The sequence below is a fragment of the Trichechus manatus genome, unplaced genomic scaffold (assembly GCF_000243295.1).
Source record: "Trichechus manatus latirostris isolate Lorelei unplaced genomic scaffold, TriManLat1.0 scaffold00012, whole genome shotgun sequence".
NCBI lineage: Eukaryota > Metazoa > Chordata > Mammalia > Sirenia > Trichechidae > Trichechus > Trichechus manatus.
This window is the reverse complement of record NW_004443948.1, coordinates 27,546,099-27,565,269: the sequence shown is the minus strand read 5'-3', so window position 1 is coordinate 27,565,269 and position 19,171 is coordinate 27,546,099. Positions and strand designations below refer to the sequence as shown.

The window sequence follows — 19,171 nt, the reverse complement described above, 5'->3', positions numbered from 1 at the left end:
TGGTTGAACTGCTTGGGTTATTGTTTATTTTAGAGGCCTGTCTAATCTTTGGCTGAAGGGTAAACCTCAGGAGTGACTTCAGTACTGAATTAAAAGGGTGTCTGGGGGCCGTACTCTTGGGGTTTCTCCAGTCTCTGTCAGACCAGTAAGTCTGATCTTTTCTTCTCTTTTCTTTTTTGTGAGTTAGAATTTTGTTCTGCATTTTTCTCCAGGTCTTTCCTGTACCCTCTATTTGTAATCCCCGTCAGAGTAGTTAGTGATAGTAGCCGGGCACCATCTAATTGTACTGGACTCAGTCTGGTGGAGGCTGTGGTAGATGTGGTCCATTAGTCCGTTGGACTAATCTTTCCCTTGTGTCTTTGGTTTTCTTCGTTCTCCTCTGCAGGTGGGGTCTAGTCATAGTCTTAAAGGAGAGTGGTGGGAGATGCCATATGATAGATGATCAGTGATGCTGACAATTGGAGGAATTATAATGAGATACCCTTCCACCAGGACAGAGGTTTGCATGTTAAGAGAAGCAGGGAAGCAGGGATGCCCTCTTCCATGTAAGCTGCTCAGAACCAGCTGGACATGGTGGCTGTCTTTCGGTAGTTGAAAAGTGACAAAGCCACGTTTTCAACTCTTTTCTCCTCGGCTCACATATATCTCCTCTTCAATACATTATATATTTGACATTAAATTATCAAGGACTATTATACACATTTTTGATGTAATTATCTCAAATATCCTTTTGTATATGAGTACCTGTGGGATTGATTGCCATTGTACAAGATGGCCATGTGGACTACACCAAGGTCATGAAACTACTTGGGGTCATTTAATGTCAGCAGTACCAACAGTCCTGGCAAGGTCAGGAGAACTCACCAAATAATCCCAAAGTGGAGATTATCTCACTGTTTCTTTCAGAGTGATGGAGGCAAGATTCTTAGAGCTGAAGACTCTAGCAAGAAGTATGGGTTCATCGTGTACTTTATTCTCTTTACTTGGTTGACGTATAAATGGATTTTGAGTCCTGAGTGCTTTTTCTTGTTGACTGGGACTCATTTGGCCTGAATTTCTACAAATTAGCTATAACTAATGGTTTCAGAGCCATTTTAGAATGAGGCGGAAGAAAAATAAAAACTAATGTACCATTATGTTTTGCTAGTGGCGTAGGAAAATGATAATGTATTGTAATGCCATTGAATTCCTGAGTTTTGCCTTTGTAAGAAATCATTACTATGCTTAGTCACATGCAAGGGCACATAGCTATCTTGGATTATCTCCTTTGATTGTCGCTGTTTTGTTTCAGTCTTTACCTTGTACCTACCCAAAATCCTAGCACTTATTTAGTACATAGGAAAGATCCTAATGACAAGCGTCTTAGTCCTGCATAGCTGTGGTGTGCTGTATGAAGTCTGTGGCGGACAACTTTCAAAAGACACATATTGGGTGCTGTAAGAGGTATAAGATGTGGGGCTCAGTGTGAATTGTTAGGCATAGTGCATTTTGCCCCAGTGCTCTAAACTAACATGACTTAGGGCGATGCTCTAGGGTGGAAGAATTCTTTGCCTCTGTTGTAGTAGTTACTGTGCTGCTTGCATCCCCAATGCCAACTCCAACCACAGAGTAGGTTCAGGAGACGCAGGAATTAGCACAGCCTGCGGGACAGATTTCTGAAGGTGAGTATTCTGGTATCTGAGGCACACAAACGAGCACATGGCATGAATGGTGAGGGAGAAACAGGAAAGAGAAGCCAGTTTGTTGGTGTTTGTTACACCTGAGACAGGAAAGGTAAGATCCAGGAGTGGAGACAGCTGACTGTTGAGGGCCCTGTGGGCTGGCAGTGCTTGGCCAAACCTCACATCTGAGCAGGGCTTTTAGCTCTGCAACCATGAAGCTGCTCTGTCGGAAACTCAGAAGTGATTAGGGCACACTCTAGCCTGCCCTTTAGAAGTCATAATCCTAATCTTTTAATTTTGAGGGATAGGTAAAACTGTCAAATGGATGGGACACTTGTGTCAACAGGTCAGTAGATTGTCATCATATTTCAACATTCTCTACAAAAAGCCAGTTAAAAGCACATGGTGGCTTGGTGAGTATGGACTTCCAAAGCAGCAGTATTGAACGGCAAGTGATGTTGAGCTTGTTTCATCTGTTGTCAGATGTTTCCATCTAAAAACTAAACAGAGAACCAGGAAAATCTTAGGTGTCTGTTACACAGGGCATTTCTCTTGCAGAGCGTTTGATCCTCATCTTCTGGACTCAGTGTTGACTGAGACGTCTCCTCTGCTGATGTCATGATGTCGGCCGCAGCTTCTGGTTATGCCACCACCTCATTGCCTCAGTTGGCAAGAGCAATGCCTAGTGTGCATGTGGGGGTTAAGGGTAGGGAATAAAATGATAATTCTCTTTTTTACATCAGCATTGTGCATCTTTGTCCTTGATTGGCTGATTAGGATCAATTTATTGAACATTCCCAATGGGGAAGCTCTCGATTGTGCATGGGTTATATCTCAGTTAGAAGAGTACTTTCCCCTAATGTGTTAGGAAAACTAAGAATAATCTGCCCGACATCCAGGAGTGCCAGGTCCTCGCCAGCAGTCCATAGGCTGAGCAAGGGCAGGGCGTGAAGCCAAAGGGAACATCAGGGCTACTGCTTCACTTCCAGCAGAAACAGAACATTCATGGGAGGTAGAGTTCTAATTCTAATCACAAGAACCTTACAAGTGGAATTGGGCTTTGAGTCAATTGGAGATTATGAAACGCATCTTGCGGATTTGGGGAGGGTGGCAAGACCTGACAACAGGTAAGATGTGTTCTCATGTAAAACAATGCTCGGTATGTGTTGGCAAATTTATTGTTTGCAACGTTATTGTCCAAGGGTCAGATAAACATGCAAAGAAAAGCTAACTTTAAGTTAGAGTTGATATAATTAGATTTAATATAATAGCCACATTTACAGATGTTACATGTGTTTTCTGATGTAGTGAGTGGACAGTCAGGCGCTCTTTAAAAACTGGATCATATTCAAAATATATGTAATTAATTTTATACTTGAGGCAAGGCAATCATTTATTAAGGAAAGCAATCAGATGTGTATGAGAGGTTAATTTTTTTGTATCACAACCAGAATAATTATTTCACACTCAAAGTTGACTTGTTTGAAGTTATTTTAAATGCCAACTTTATTTTTTTCATAGTAAAGAAATGTTTTGATGTGCAGACACCTTCTGCCATTTAATATTAATCTAAAAACAGCTAAAACATCTTTCCACCTCTAGCTAGAATCCTTTTATTACTGCTGAGACCAACCCTCATTAACTGATGGGAATGCACTGTTTTGCTCCCAGTGTAATTTTAGAGTCTTGGTGGGTAATCACATTCCGCAGTAAATGTTCAGTAGATGCTGCGTAGTGCACAAGTGTATGAGAACAGCCAGCCAGTGTCTTCTTCATGCTAAATGTGGTTCCCCACGTCTCCTGACTAGAGGTGTGCTCTGAACAAGCCGAGACGGGGCCGTGCCGAGCGATGATCTCCCGCTGGTACTTTGATGTGACCGAAGGGAAGTGTGCCCCGTTCTTTTACGGCGGATGTGGCGGCAACCGAAACAACTTTGACACTGAGGAGTACTGCATGGCCGTCTGTGGCAGCGTCAGTAAGTGGACCTTCCTCGAGCCTGGCCACCTCTCGTCTCTCTCGCCGCTGACTCTGCTCTCTGTAACAGATTGATTTTCCTGGGTCTGGGCAATGCATCTGTTGCTACCACTAACCACATTTCTGTCCTCCTCTTTAATTGCCCGGAGTCTCCGTAGTCTATTCAATCATGAGCCCACATCTCTGTCTTTTTCTAATACAGCATGGCCCTGGGTGTGTTCTTTTACTAGCTGTGGTAGCTGCCTCTTGCCATCTGTAGGAACCTTTGAGTGCTTCTCTTTAAACCAAAGCTGGGGTTGCCATTTTGTCTTCTGCAGCCGTTTCTGCAAATGTATGCCTACACGTGTGTCTGTGTACATGTGTGTTCGTGTTTATGCATGTGCACTACACGTGCAAATAAAGTCTGCTCCTGGAAGCCTGGCTGATGAAGCTGCAGTTGCATTGACAAGGTGGTGTACTGCTGTGGTGAATAACTTTCAGTCGTTTCATAATATATGTCTTTTATTGTGGCTGTGGAGCCCTGCTGGTGCAGTGGTGAAGAGCTCAGCTGCTAACCAAAATCCACCAGCTGCTCCTTGGAAACCCTACTCTGTTCTATAGGGTCACTATGAGTCGGAATCGACTCGATGGCAATGGATTTGGTTTGGTTTATTGTGGTTGGGGGTAGGGGGGATTGATTGAATTGAGTACATGCACCTCAGATGCCAGAGGGTAGACATGCCCTTGTTCCCCCTGAGCTCCCTCACAGACATTTGCAATGCCAAGTTTTTTTCTCTTGGAAATAGGTAGGAGAAAACTCTTAACATTAGAAACCTTCAGTGACATTAAGCACAGGGAATATAATTTTCAAAGCATTTTCTTTCAAACTTTAAGTTGTTCCTAACTTTGAGGATAAATATATGAAGTCATGATGACTTAGATATGAGATGCAACTTTTCATACCATAGTGGTTCTCAGGAGAAGTCCCAGATTTATGGGACTTCTGCTCTCGTTAATAGCCCTCCAAGTTAAATTCCCAATTTTATTATGTTACCGTTATCATGAGTAGCAAGTTTGAAGTCCTCGAGAAATAATTATTCAGTTTTCCAAATTAAACATTAAACGCAATACTGTGCTGAGACGTTCTGTTGACTCTTTCCTTTGCTCTTGTGAGGGAAACAGCCATCATTTCTCATCCAAGATTCCTAGGGATTACGCAAATTCTTTTCCAGCCCAATCATAGGATTAAGCAGAACAACAAAAGGATCTGGACAATCAAGACCTTCTATGGTGCAGGAGCCCAGTATGTAAGTGGGATCTAATGGAAGAGTTCCTGTTGATCTCCTGCCTGCCTGATGTTGGGAAGACAGGCCGTGTGTGAGATTAACTCCCTTTCTGTCTTGTGTGAGAACTGGTAACCCGGAAGGGTTCTAATCTGGCTCTCATTGCGTGATTGCAGCTTCTAGCTTGAAGTCTTCTTTCTTCAGGTTCAAACAAAGAAATTAATTAGGTCAGGTAATGTGGAACACAATGGAGGATTCTGTTGCTTGGAGTCTCTGGAACAAAGGACTTTTGTTACAATGATTCTAACTGGTTTAGCTGCCTGTGGAAGATTTCCTGGCATATTTTCAAATTTTGTCTCCCTTTCTCCAGAGGTGGATTTTTTTTCTGGAATAGTAAGTTATTTTTTGTAATAAGAAAGATTTAAAAAAAAAAAAAAGCAGTGGTGAGTTTGCCTTAAGAGTTAGAGATGACTTGACACACACACACCCTTGATCAGTTTGATTTGACTTGAGCTGTGAGCAAGCCGTGGGCCCCACAGGTCAGATGGAGCCTGTAGAAGTGCCCTGGTTGGCACACCCTTTGTGGAGAGACTTGGCAAAGGTAGATGCTCCCAGCAGGGAGTAGTGGACAGGATGGTCAGTACTTAAGAGGGGATAGATTATAGAATAAAGCATCAAGAAAGCAAAGGCAAGAGGCCAAAGATGAGTCAGAAGGGTGGACAGATCCAAGTGGAGAGTACAGCTTCACCAAATAGCCAGGGCTGCCCTATGAATGGGGAAATGAACAGAGATGCGGGAACAGATTGATGGGGATGGATGATACCTGGCACTAATGATGGAGGATAGGAGAAACAAAACCATCTAACAGGTTGCTTGGATGTGCCATCAGAGACAGAATATCCAGCATCTAAGACATTGATCCATTGCACAAATATATAGTATGTTTGTTTGTTTACCTTAGTTTTGTGGAGGGGCCAAACTTCAGGATATGTTTGGTGTTTTGTTTGTTTTTCATTCAGCGATTGTTTTGCTTTTTCCTCTTTTTTGCGACAGTGGAATCATGTGAGTCTCAGCCATCATCTCCAGGTTTCTATTGTTCTTCTTAGCTGTAATCTCTTACTTTCTCCATAGTGTCCCAAAATTTACTAAGACTACCCGGGAAACTCTTCCCCAAGATCCCGCTAAACGTATGTAATTGACTGGGAGGAGGGGAGGGCGAAGGAGTGCGTTGCATGGCTGGATTATGACCCTGGCATCACTGCCTTCTTTGCATGGTTCTGTGTTTCTTGAACACCTGCCTTTTAATAAGATGTTTATTCCCACTGCCTTGCTGCAGTTATGCCTAATTTTGCCAGGTCATTTGAGATGTCAGGGCTACGGGCATTGACTAAGCCTCTCCTATTTCTGATCAATTTCCTTTTTATTTAATGTGGTTCTGTTAAAATGTATATGTAATGTGATTATGTTTTATTTGGCATCACCATTCTATTTTCTCAAAACTCCTGAGATGCCACAACTTAACAAGAGGCCGTATACACAGTGACTTGTTTTCCAGAAAAATATTTAGTGTGCATGCATTCTAGTACATGGACGAATGCACGTGCCCAGGTTTCAGTTATGTGTGTCTCTGAGACAGCTGTTAAGTCCTAGGAGGTGGGAGGTCACTTTTCAACACCAGAGCCATCTCCTCCTCCTCCTCTCCCAGAACGCACAGTGGTGGGTCAGAGATGCCGGACTTCTGATCTTATCCTTAGGAAGCAGGGAAAGTGCTTTCTGTAAAGACCTGTTAGAGCAGCCAACCACTGTAGGTCTTATGATGTCCTCTGTTTTGTGATTATTTCGGTTGAGATATCAGTCTAGCTTTGTGTAAACATGTCAGACACAAATACTCATTTTTAAATTTGGATTAAATTCAGAAAATGATTTGTCCGGTTTCAGGTTAGAGATGATATATACTATTAATGTTTGTGATTGCTGGAAGAGACAATTTCAGTTTCAGCTTAGACATCTTATAATTAAAATGAGCTTTTATCTACAGAGTGATTTTATACTATCCTGAAAAACTTAGTCTCAAAATTAATGAAATTAACTCAGAACGAGAAAAAAAAAGATAAATTGTAGATGGGGAATTATGCACTTTTACAAAAGATTTCACCATAAATCATAGTGTTTTTTTGGTGGCCTCTCTAAGATATTCAAATTATGTATAGCTTTTGAAAAAAAATGGTTTTTACTGCCACAATAAGCATATTTCCTGCTGTTGTGAGAAAGTGTTTTTCTCTGAGAATGTCAAAGGTATGGCAAGTGGGTAGATACTGAAGGACCAGGGAAAAACTCTAGATATCACACTAGGATTGATAATACATCGATCGCTTAGTGTGCTACATTTTACCAAGCATTTCCACAGATCATTTATTTTTCTCAGAAACACTTTGTGGACATTTTTTTTTTTCATTTTCCTTTGTACACATGAGAAAGTAAAACTTCAAGAGCTTAATGAACTTGTCTTGAGCCATCGAACTGTTAAATGGCAGGCAGAACCAGGTAGCAGACTTTGGTGGCATTGTGGCTGTGTTCCACACTCCAAATGGCAAAGCAGTCGGTTCTGACATATTTCTCTAGATTAGTGAAATTATGTTTGAGGTACAGAAGTGCATTTTAAGGATATAGAAAATAGTGGCAAGAGGATAAAGAATATTTTTTTTTTAAAATAACATTTTTTCCTGAATACCATGCATGTAGCCTGCATCAGTAAATTAAATCTTTCCTACCCTTTTATAAAACAATCATTATTTTTTCTTTAAGTTTCATCTTATATCATTTTTGCATAGGAATTGTATTTTTTCTATTTTCAATTAATGGAAATGAACATCATCATTTAATAAATGTGTGTTCTTGAAGTATACATACCTGCTACTTGTACTGTCAACTCTTCCGAACAGATACTGAAAGTCTTTTGCAATTTTCTCTTTCCCAGTCATTTTCTTCCACCTACTTGCTGTGCGTTTGAGATCCTGACACTTTGCTTTTCTAGGGGAATGAAGCGGTTTTGGGAGCTATATTTTGTTGTCTTCCTACAGAGACTCTTCAATCACTGCAACTGAAGGGTTTTACAGTGTTAGTACAAACAGACTGGAGAAAGCATATAATTTCTAGTTATTTATAGCCTGAGTTGCTATGTGGTCTTATTTATAGCAAAGCTGCACGTTTGAATTAAAAAAGTCATGGTCATCTGGAGGTCAAACACAGATAGGAGACTCGAGTCGGAGAACATGAGCTGAGCTAGAAGGGGAATAAGCCCATTTCACTGGCCACTTGGGTTTGCAGTTTGTTCCTTTACTAACTTTGGGCTAATTGGATGGTATCTCTTTGCCCAGAGGTGGTTGGTTTTACGGGTTACTCAGTCTGAATTGCTTCTAATCACATAAGAAATGTGAAATGAGGTAGGAAAAGCTCTTCAGTTAAACTGATATAAGATTACAGATATGATGAAAATGTGTAATGGACTGCATTATAAATACAATAATTTTTCTGTTGAGTCTTCTTATTATTGCAATCAGACATTCCTAAATCTTTGCGGTTAAACCAGTTTTGAGCATTGCAATTTTAGGGGCACTGATTTTTTGTTTTTGTTGAGCAAGATAAAACTCTAAACCACAGTGGAAAGGAGAGAGATGTGAAGCTTAGAGGTTTCATGTCACGCCTAAGCTCATGAATTTGAATCATTTAAAAAATACTTCCTCATTTGGGAGAAAAAGTCTCCTGATAGCTGAGTTGTTTCCAGCGAGAACCCTGTGTTTGCCCATTTGAATTTATGACAGTGCAGAAGTTTCATATTCAGTTTACCCACTGCATTGTTTGTAAATCATAAAATTACTACGTAAATACTTACAGATTAGTTTACGTTTGAAATGTGAGAGTATGGTCATTTTTTCTGGTGTTGTCCCCAACAGATTGCATCTCAAAAGGAAGACAGGTCTACTCTTTAAAGCCATTCAGTCTCAGAAAGGATCTGGCCACAGAGAATGATGAGTGACCATCTCAGGCTCCTTCCCCTGCAGTGAGGTGTGGTTCAGAAAACATCTAGAACAGGGTTTCTCCACCTCGGCGCTGTTGACATTTTGGACTCTGCTGTGAGGGACTGTCTGATGCACTATAGGGCATTTAATAGCATCCCCGGCCTCTTCCCTCTAGATACCAGAACACTCATCAGTTGTAATAACTAAAAATGTCTCCAGATTTTGTTAAATATGCCCTGGGAAGCAAAATCGCCCCTGATTGATAACCACTGATCTAGATTCGTACTTTACCCGCATCTAACTCACAGATGTATCGAGGTTGATGTAAACAGGCATGCTTTCCATAAACTTGAGGGCATGTCGGGGTTTTGGAAAGTTAGTAGCCTCCGATTCTTGTTAGATGTTTATGACATTGACTTGGTTAGACCACTGTCCTAGATCTCAATACAGGCAGTCCCCGGGTAACGAACAAGATCCGTTCCTAACTGTGTCATTGAGTCGATTTTGTAGCTAAGCCAAAACAGGTACATACGCTTCTTATTTAGCCTTACGTTGGAGACCTGGAAACCCTGGTGGCATAGTGGTTGAGAACTATGACTGCTAACCAAAAGGTCGGCAGTTCGAATCCACCAGATGCTCCTTGGAAACTTCTATGGGGCAGTTCTACTCTGTCCTATAGGGTGGCTATGAGTCAGAATTGACTCGATGGCAGTAGGTTTGGTTTTTTTGGTTTGGAGCCCTGGTGGCACAGTGATTAAGAGCTCAGGCTGCTAACCAAAATGTCAGCAGATCTAATCCACCAGCTTCTCTTTGGAAACCCTTTGGGCAGTTCTGCCTGTCCTACAGGGTTACTATGAGTCGGAATCAACTCGACGGCAGCAGGTTTGATTTTGGTTTTTTGGTGCCTTGTAAAAGCTGCACTTGTAGCGAGTGAAGGTGATTGTGATGAAGAATTTGTTGCCAGTAGGGGCTGGTTCAGTTGTTTCAAAGTGAGGGCAAATTGACACTACATTAAAGGGCAAGTGAAAGTTGTCCAAGAACTTGTTGGTAACCCAGGACTGCCTGTATTTGCAAGTTAAAGTTGCCATTGCTGTTCTTACTGTCGTAAGCTACAGGTACCATACTTTTTCTGCTCTAATATAAGCTACTGTGGAAGTAGAGAATGACCCAGTAAGCCCCTGGGCTGGAAGTGCATGATCCACCCATGCACCATCCCATCCCCTTCTCTCTGTTTCATCTTCGCTTCACAGAATCCCAGCATATGCTGGAGAATGACCAACTGTAGAGATGCCAGTAGGCTTACCAGATTACTTGGCATCTAGAATATACCTTGGGATCGTGTTTATGGCTTTAGGGTCTCTGCCAATGTGTACGTGTGGTCCCATGCAGGATTTGAGGGTGGTGCAAAAATTGATTTCTGCCCACATCAAAATGACCCAGATAGAACAACAGAGATTACTTCACTCCCAGAGAATGTAAAAAGAACTGGAGCGTGTTATCAAAGCAAGCCAAACCCCCTATCCAAATTCTAAGTCTGTTGCTTCTGAGCCTTAATCAGTTGCAAACTGTAGATAACTCGCCATGTGGCCTTTGAATGTAATATGCCACCTAGTCCCAGCGTCATCCTCTGCTGTCATAATGCCCAGGCCGTTTAGTCTTGGACCAGATTTAGACCATTGTTCTTAATCACACTATACTTGTTCTTCTGCTCGTGAAATAGCAAATATTAGTTCCTGTTAGCACATTCTTATAATACTAATGGAAGTAGGATATTTTCATTTTACTAACCAGCATTGTTAAAAGCGTTAAAAGATGTGATAGTGCATTAAATTGCATGTCACATCAGTGCCAGTAAAAACTATTTGATTGACAAGTATGAAGAGCCAATTTTTTGATATCCAGAAATGCTTAGGATAAAAAGAATGGCTTTTTCCACAAAGTTATCATGGTGATAAATCCTAAGATTAAAAGGAATCGATTTACTCAGCAAGCCAGCATTATTTTTAAAAAATAAAGTCATTTACTCAGAGCAATAAAAGAAAACTCATATGTGCCCTATTCTAAGGAGTCCTGGTGGTGCAGTGGTTAAGTGCTCAGCTGCTAACTGAAAGGTTAGTGGTTCAAACCCACGTAGCGACTCAGCAGGAGAAAGACCTGGCATTCTGCTCTGGTAATGATTATAGCCTAGAAAACCTTATGGGGTAATTCTTTGCTGTCGCATGGGATTGCAACAACTTGATGGCACCCAACAGCAACAATGACATTCTTTAGATGTTTTGCCAGAGGAGAGTAAGTAGATAGTTTAATTACAGGGGCCAGCAAACACTTTCTGTGAAGGAGAGTAAATATTTCAGGCATTGCAGGGCATACAGTCTCTGTCATAACTACTCAACACAACAGTCATAGTGTGAAAGCAGTCACAGACAATAAGTGAACCAATGGACATGGCCGCATTTCAATAAAACTTTATTTTAAAAAGTAGTCAGCAGGGCAGATGTGGCCTGTGGGTGGTAGCTTACCAACTCTTGGTTTAATAGAGCTGTTAGTTACTCTTGAGCTGACTCTGGGCTGGAGCCCTGGTGGCGTAGTAGTTAAGAGGTCCACTGTTAACCAAAAGGTCAGTGGTTCGAATCCACCAGCCGCTCCTTGGAAACCCTATGGGACAGTTCTACTCTGTCCTATAGGGTCCCTATGAGTAGGAATCGACTTGATGGCAATGGGTTTGGTTTTTGGTTTTACTCTTGAGCTGAAGCTAAGCTAGGTATTTGAGGGATGCCAGCAACTAAACCAAGTACCCAGCTTTTCAATAACTTGACGGTTTTATTGATGAGATGAGACCCAAGTAAGTGACAGAATTAAATAACAATATAAAGTAAAATATACAAGTGTAGGGCAAGAATGTCGTGGAAGACCGGGGTAAAATGAAATCGATTTTTCCTTAAGACCTCCATAGAGGTTAACAGTGCCATCTGCCTTCTGCTGCTACAATTTCTATGAAAGTGGAAAATATTGAAGATTTGACTTTTTAAACTCATCTATTGAGTGTTGAGTGGCTGTGACAGGTCATCTCTTTATGAGCCACCATTAATGAAGGTGAGAGTAGCTTCTGACAGACTGAGAAAAAACAATCACCTCAGGTTAAGACAGTCTAGATGCTGGTTGCTATCCTTGTTACCTCACGTACTTTTTTTTTCAAGGTTCGAAAACTTGAGGTTGCTTTTAAATTCGGGTGCATTGTGCTAAATAGGATGTAGATATGAGTAAAAATAAGACTGGTGTTCATCCTTTCACACTCACTTCACGTATTTGACAAAACTCCCATGTCAGAATGTGCCCTTAAGACATAAAAAAGAAATGTAGCTTGAGTACAGTAAACACAGCATAGATTACATTTTTATTACCGTTTGTCCACACATTGCAGTAATAGTGTTCTCAGCCGGCTGTGATTGCTCTGACTATAAAACACCTGTGATGTGAGGGCATATCAGGGGGAAAGAGGCCTTTTTTTTTTTTTTTAAGAGAGTCTCATACCACATATAAAGATAGCACACTTATTTTCACATTATAAATGGCTCATCTGTCCAGGAAATACTTGTGTTTAGACTGCTTGGTGGTTTTTTTTTTTATTTTTTTAAAGCTGTTTTGGTATAAGAGAAATGGAGGGTTTTTTGTTTGTTTGTTTTTCCCTTAAGTTGGGGTGGCTGTCTGAAAGCTCTGCTATGTTTCAAGATTTAATTTTCACAGAAAATTGTTCTCTACTGGTTTATACTTCACTTGTATATAAATTATCCTCCTTGTCACCTCCGCTATATAAATCCTAGCCATTTCAAGGGACAGCATTGCTAGCTGTGTATAAATACCATTTTCAGTGATAAGCTGATGACTTATATAGGACTTACTTTACTTTCATCTTCTCTTGTCAACAGTATAAAGACAGATTGCTTTCTGCTTATGAAAGAGTAATCAGGTTTTCTTGCTTGTTACTGTCTAATGTTAGTATATCAACTAAACACCATTCACGGGCCTCTCTTTAGGGAAACATTTGGCCTTTTGGCCTGGCGGAGGTGGTCGCAGTCGTTACTGTTTGAAGGTGGGGTTATTACTCCTTTTTCATCCTGAGTTCATTATGTCCGTAAAATTATGTGTCGCTCTGGAAATTGAGGAAATAAATGAGTATCAAAGTGATAGGGGCAATTTCCTGCCGACTTTATATGAATATGAATGGAGTATGGTTCGCTGATTACAAAACCAGGACAGAAAATAAGGGTAATTGGGGCACATACAGTTAGATTTGATGGTCTGCCTCAGTACGTAGGCCCTCCAGATGGGTGAGAGGAATGATTTTCTACCACATTCTGAAGATAACTGCAGGCTCACCTTCTTTTGAAGTAACTTTCCTTAAAATTATAAAGTTCTGTCAGGAAAAGCAAGAATGGAAATGTTTCCTTGGCGTGAATGATTGTGGTATATTTTGTGACAGGAACCTTGGATGCAGCACCAAAAAGAAACCCATTGCTGCCCAGTAGATTTCCAAATCACGGAGACATTATAGGACCGAGTAGAACAAACCTGATTTTTCCCCCATTCCCAGAAAGTAGAGCTCTGGCAGGCATTAAGAGAGGAGATTACAACGTGAAGTTTAAATTCTGTGACAAGCATTGACGCATCATTTTTAAAACCGAAATGGCCCCTCACACACATGTGAAAGCTATAAGCCATTTCTCCCTTCATATTTGATTACCTGTGGTTTAGGGAACAGCGTTTTGTGAAAGAAAGAAGCAAATGTGTGTGTGTACGCATTCCGTGGGAAACCCTCACCACCTCCACAGTACCACCCTGGACCAAGCCACTGTCATCTTTGTCTTCCACTTTTAAAAGATCTCTTTCCATCTATTTCTGCTTCTTTAGCAGCCAGACTGATCTTTTTAAAACCTGTCACATCACATTTTCCTCTCCTCAACACCCTGCACTGGCTCTTTCAGAGTCTTTACGATGGCTCCAGGGCCCTATGTGATCTGTCCCCCATTTTTCTCTCCGCCTTCCCCACCACTCTGTCTCTCAAGTCTTCAGCCCTGGCCACCGTTCTCTTCCTGGAACTCCCCAGACACGCTTGCCTCTTACGGCCTTTGTGCTAGCTGCCCTGTCTGTCTGCTGTGTTGTTCCTTCAGATAACTGTGTTGCTAACTTCCCCACTTCCTTCAGCCACTTGTCCAAATGTTACCTTCTCAATGAGACTCAGTCTTTCCCCTTCCCTTACTGTTACTCCTGATCCTTCTTAACCCTGTTGTTTTTCTATTTTTTCTCTCTTTTCCATGATATATATCACATTCTAGAAACAATATGTTTTCTTGGTTTTTTTTTTTTTTCGCTTTTAATTTTTTTTTTACAGTGTTGTTTTTTTTTTTTCTCACGAGAATATAGTTCTACAGGGGAAGCATCTTTGTTTTGTTCGTTGATTTCTCCCATGTGTGTCACACAGATTTAAAAAAAAAAAAAATTCCCTTCAAGTTGATTCTGACTCATGGTGACCCCATGCATGCAGAGTAGAACTGTACTCCATAAGGTTTTCAATGGCTGTGATCTTTCGGAAGTAGATCGCCAGGACTTTCTTTCCAGATGCCTTTAGGTGGGTTCGAACTGCCAACCTTTTGGTTCGTAGGCAGTGCTTAAGTGTTTGCATCACCCAGGGACTTAATATTTGTGGAATGAAGCAATAAAGGAATGAACAAACACACTCAAAGCATTCTGTCTGCGATAGAGCTGTTACCTCAGCTTCTCAGATACCCTTGACCAACCAGGGTTGCAAGAACAAGGATGAGGCTTAGAAGAAAGCACCAGCCATCCAAAATGCCGTTGAATTTTGGAAAACAGAATGTTTGCTTTCAAGCAGTAATGTTCTGGAAGTTGGGAATACTTTCTGTTGCATTTGGTATAAGTATTTAGACACCAGTCCTCACTATTGTAAAGGGAGAGTAGCAGCATCCTGTACGTCCTACCATATCCTACAAGGCTGTGATGAGATTGAAACATGGACATAAATATGAAGGTCATTTGGGGAGTTAAAAGCCTGTGCATATGGTGGTATTAGTGCTGCTAATGATTTGGCATTTAGAGACCAAAACCTGTAGACAAAGAGGTTTAACTTGGAGTTTAAGTCCAGGAAATAAGTGTTTGCTGTGGAAACATGAACACACCCAGCAAAAGCTTGCTTGGAGAAAGTGTGAATGGTTATGTTTCAATAGGATCCTCCAGAGGCAAGTTCTGTGGGGTCTTTCTCTTGATCCCTATTTTATAACCTTAGTTCTGCCAAAGCTTGTTCAGAGGCCACTTACCAGATAAAAGCAGGGTCAAGACTAGCTGTTTGACAGAAAATAGGCAGAAAGATATCAGGATAAAGTATTTTTTTTCTTTTTAACCAAGTCCTGTTGAACATTAACAAAACAAGCCTTCCCGGTACCCCGGACATGTGGGTAAATTAGCCCTAAAAGTTAACTTTATAGCTTTTTCATAGTTTGTTGTTAGGTGCCGTTGAGTCAGCTCTGACCCGTAGCGACCCTGTGTACAGCAGAACTAAACAGTGCCCAGTCCTATGCCATCCTCACCACCAGAGTTCATAGTTTACCTAAAATCCTAAATCCAGACTTTTTTGCATGTCTGGGGATGTGAGTGAGCATGCTAAATGATAGCGTTTTTCCCCTACCTGGAGAGTGTAATTGGGTAACGTGTTTTCTCCCCACATTGTACATGAGAACGCAGGTAAAGCGAGCTAGCAGTGAACCAGTGAATGGAGGCTATTATTATTTGGCCAGCTGAGAAATCCAGGCCATTCTGCAGCTTCTAAGGAACCTCAGAGGACTCTGAAGGGGATAAACTGTCACTGACAAATCAGAAGTCACTGCTTTGTGGTAGTTTAAGAACCAACAATAAACCATCCTCACTGGTTTCTCTTCCTGTGATATATAGTTTCCTGTTGTCTTTGTGCCTTGGGGTGTATCCTGACATTTTGGGGGTCACAGCCTTCCCAAAAGGAGGCACCTTGAAAGGGTGAGGACAAGGCCACTGGACCTCCTGCCCCCACCCACCCCTTTGGTATCAGGTCCCTGCCTACCACGGACTTTGTCACAAAATGGCAGCAAGTCCTGATAAGATAACTTCATTAAGATGTGGGGATATAGAAACATGGAAATTGAGCTCACCATACAAGCTCCTCCTTGAACGCTCTCCACTTCCTCCTCACCAGCTTCCCGGCAGGGATATAACATACTAAATACATTTTAAAATGCTAAGGTTTGCCATCTTTCTTCTCTCCCTGACCAGACAGTGATCTGCTTTGCTAGATGGTATAAATATAGAAAAACTTCATTCACGTTTACTAATTTAAGTTACTATGAATGACTAAAAAAAATTAAATTATAGATGACTTAAAGAGACCAAAACACCAGAAACCAAACCCGTTGCATGGATTCACTCCTGACTCATGGCGACCCCATGCGCTATAGAGTAGAACTGCCCTATAGAGTTTTCTTTGCTGTAATCTTTATGGAAGCAGATCACCAGGCCTTTCTTCTGAGGTGCAGCTGGGTGGGCTTGAACTGCAAACCTTTAAGTTAGCAGCTGAGTGCAAACTGAAACAACTCCTCTCAAATCCTCAACCAAAGGAAGTAACTGGGACAAGTAATGAGGGTGTATTCAAAGGGAATGTTTCTTTTTTTATTTTATTTTTTGTACTTTAAGTGAAAGTTTACAATTCAAGTTAGTCTGTCATACAAAAATTTGTACATTGTTATGTGACCCTAATTGCTCTCCCTGTACTATGACAGCACACTCCTCCTTTCCACCCCTGATCTCCCGTGTCCATTCAGCCAGCTCCCGACCCTCTCTACCTTCTCATCTCACCTTTGGACAGGAGCTGCACATTTAGTCTCATGTATCTGCTTGAGCTAAGAAGCACACTCTTCACGAGTATCATTTTATGTCTCAGAGTCCAGTCTAATCTTCGTCTGAAGAGTTGGCCTTGGGAATGGTTTTAGTTCTTGGTTAACAGAGAGTCCGGGGGCGCGCTTTCCAGGGTTCCTCCAGCTTCAGTCAGACCATTAAGTCTGGTCTTTTCAAAGCGAATATTTCTTGATGAAATTGAATGAATGGATAATACAGTATTTGCATTCATTTCCATACACCTAAAAAGAGGGTTGAATATTCGAAATAGTCTTAATCCTCTGAAGCATGCTTCTCATTCTCATTCCCTTATTATTCTCTTTTTCGTATTCTTTTCTTCATATTACAAAGCTACATTTCAGTTTAGGCCAATGAGTTTTACAGCAACTCTCCTCCCCATAGCACAGTGGACAGATTTGCAAACTGAGAGGTGGAAACTTCCCTACATATATATAGCAAGTTTTATAATTCTGATTTTCCGAAGGAGATGGTACCATGCTATAATTGCTACAGTTGGAAACAGGACAACTATTTTAATCAGCAAATGTGACCCCAAACACTTAGGCATTTTCCTGTGTTTAAAATGTAAGATATAGTCCCCTTAATTATTTCATTCTGCAAGATTGTACTCTGCTAAAAGATTATCATTGTTTTATTTTCTAGTTTTGCTTTAACTTGTTCTAATTTGAGCTCTACCGGTAGCGATGAGTAAATTATCAGAACCATCAGAAACAAATTCAAAATGCTAAATAACGCCTCCATTTCAGTTACAAGTTGGGGGAAATGATTGAGTTAAAAATACTTGCATACTGGTTTGCTTGAATTTCTACAGAAAAACACCTACCTTTGTTATTTTTTTTTTAACAAAAAGAATTATAAGATTGAAAATTATTTTTCAGCCTTAGAACTTAAGATCTCATTCATTTTCAACAATTTCAACTTTTCGTATGGGTTATACCTAAAATGTTTGAGAAAAATATGTATTACCTTTCCTATAGATGGCACATCTATGTGTAATTCATTTTCAGTGGATTAGAAATAAAAGTAACTGATTTTCCCCATGGTTAGCATCAGCTCTAAGATTTGAATATCCCCAAAACCCAAACCTATAGGACAGAGTAGAACTGCCCCATAGGTTTCCAAGGAACGGCTGGTGGATTCGAACTGCCGACCTTGTCGTTAGCAGCCCAGCTCTTAACCACTGTGCCACCAGGGCTCCAAGAATTGAACAGGATGTAATACAGTAAGGAGGAGGGAGGGGCACTAACATGTATGAAGTGCCTTGTTTGCCACCCTCCCTGCATACACATGGTGTGGTATCTGATTTTCTGAGCATTTTCATCAAGTAGACATGCTATTCCTACTTGATAGATAAAGAAGCTACAACATGGAGTCCTTAAGTTACTTGCCTTTGGTCACAGCTAGTCTAAGAAGAAAAAAAGAAGAACAAGAAACTAAACTTATTGCCATCGAGTTAATTCCAACTCATGGCGGCCCCCGTGTTAACAGAGTAGAACTGCCCCATAGGGTTTTCTTGGCTGTAATCTTTACAGCAGCAGATTGCCAGGCCTTTCTTCGGTGATGTCATTGGGTGGGTTTGAACAGTCAACCTTTCTTTTAGCAGCCAAATGCAAACTGTTTGCATCACCCAGGGTCCTAGTCTAAGAAGGAGCTGGGAGTCACAGCCAGATGTGCCAAAGCCCCAGCTCATGCCTTCCCCCTGCCTTGTTTACTGCATGGAGAACAGGGACAGACTAATGTGCTGGATCAGTAACCACCCAGAAAAGCCTTTCACAATATTCGTGCATTTGATAGTCCCAGGCATCTGAATCAAAAAGCCCCAGGGGTGGAGTAGAAGAAGTGGGAGAGGGGTTGGACAAACATGTGTTTTGAAAAGCTTCTTGGAATATGCCCCTCCTTGCAGCTGAAGGAGCCCTGGTTAAGAGCTCTGCTGCTAACCAAAAGGTCGGCCGTTCGAATCCACCAGCTACTCCTTGGAAACCCTGTGGGGGCAGTTCTCCTCTGTCCTTCAGCGTCACTATGAGTCGGAATTAACTCGATGGCGATGGGTAACGGTTTTCAGTTGAAAGCAACATTTGGTTAGACTCCTAAACTGCCTTTTTTTTCCTTTTTTTGAATAATCATTGAACAGTGATTGAAGTAGAAGGGAGGAAATCACAAGGAATGTTTCTCTTTAAAATCGTACAGATCATTTGGAGATTTTCATTAAAATCATGGAGCCTTAGGATTGTTGATTCCAGATGTTTTCTTAAAGCATGTGTAAAAGGCATTTAACTTAATGTTGGTTTCAAAATGACC

The 19,171-nt window shown here is 41.2% G+C and overlaps 1 protein-coding gene across 2 annotated transcripts in view; it reads left to right on the top strand.

Annotated features, from left to right (window-relative positions):
- Positions 1–160: 160 nt before the first annotated feature.
- Positions 161–19,171, top strand: part of APP (amyloid beta precursor protein) — a 125,928-nt gene continuing 106,917 nt past the window's right edge. The window contains exon 1 of one of the 2 annotated variants that reach the window (XM_023726656.1): positions 161–3,637. In XM_023726656.1, the coding sequence (XP_023582424.1) occupies positions 3,511–3,637 (127 nt within the window). In that variant the 5' untranslated portion in view covers positions 161–3,510. The remainder of the gene's footprint in view (positions 3,638–19,171) is intronic. The other variant, XM_023726658.1, reaches the window with a different exon arrangement.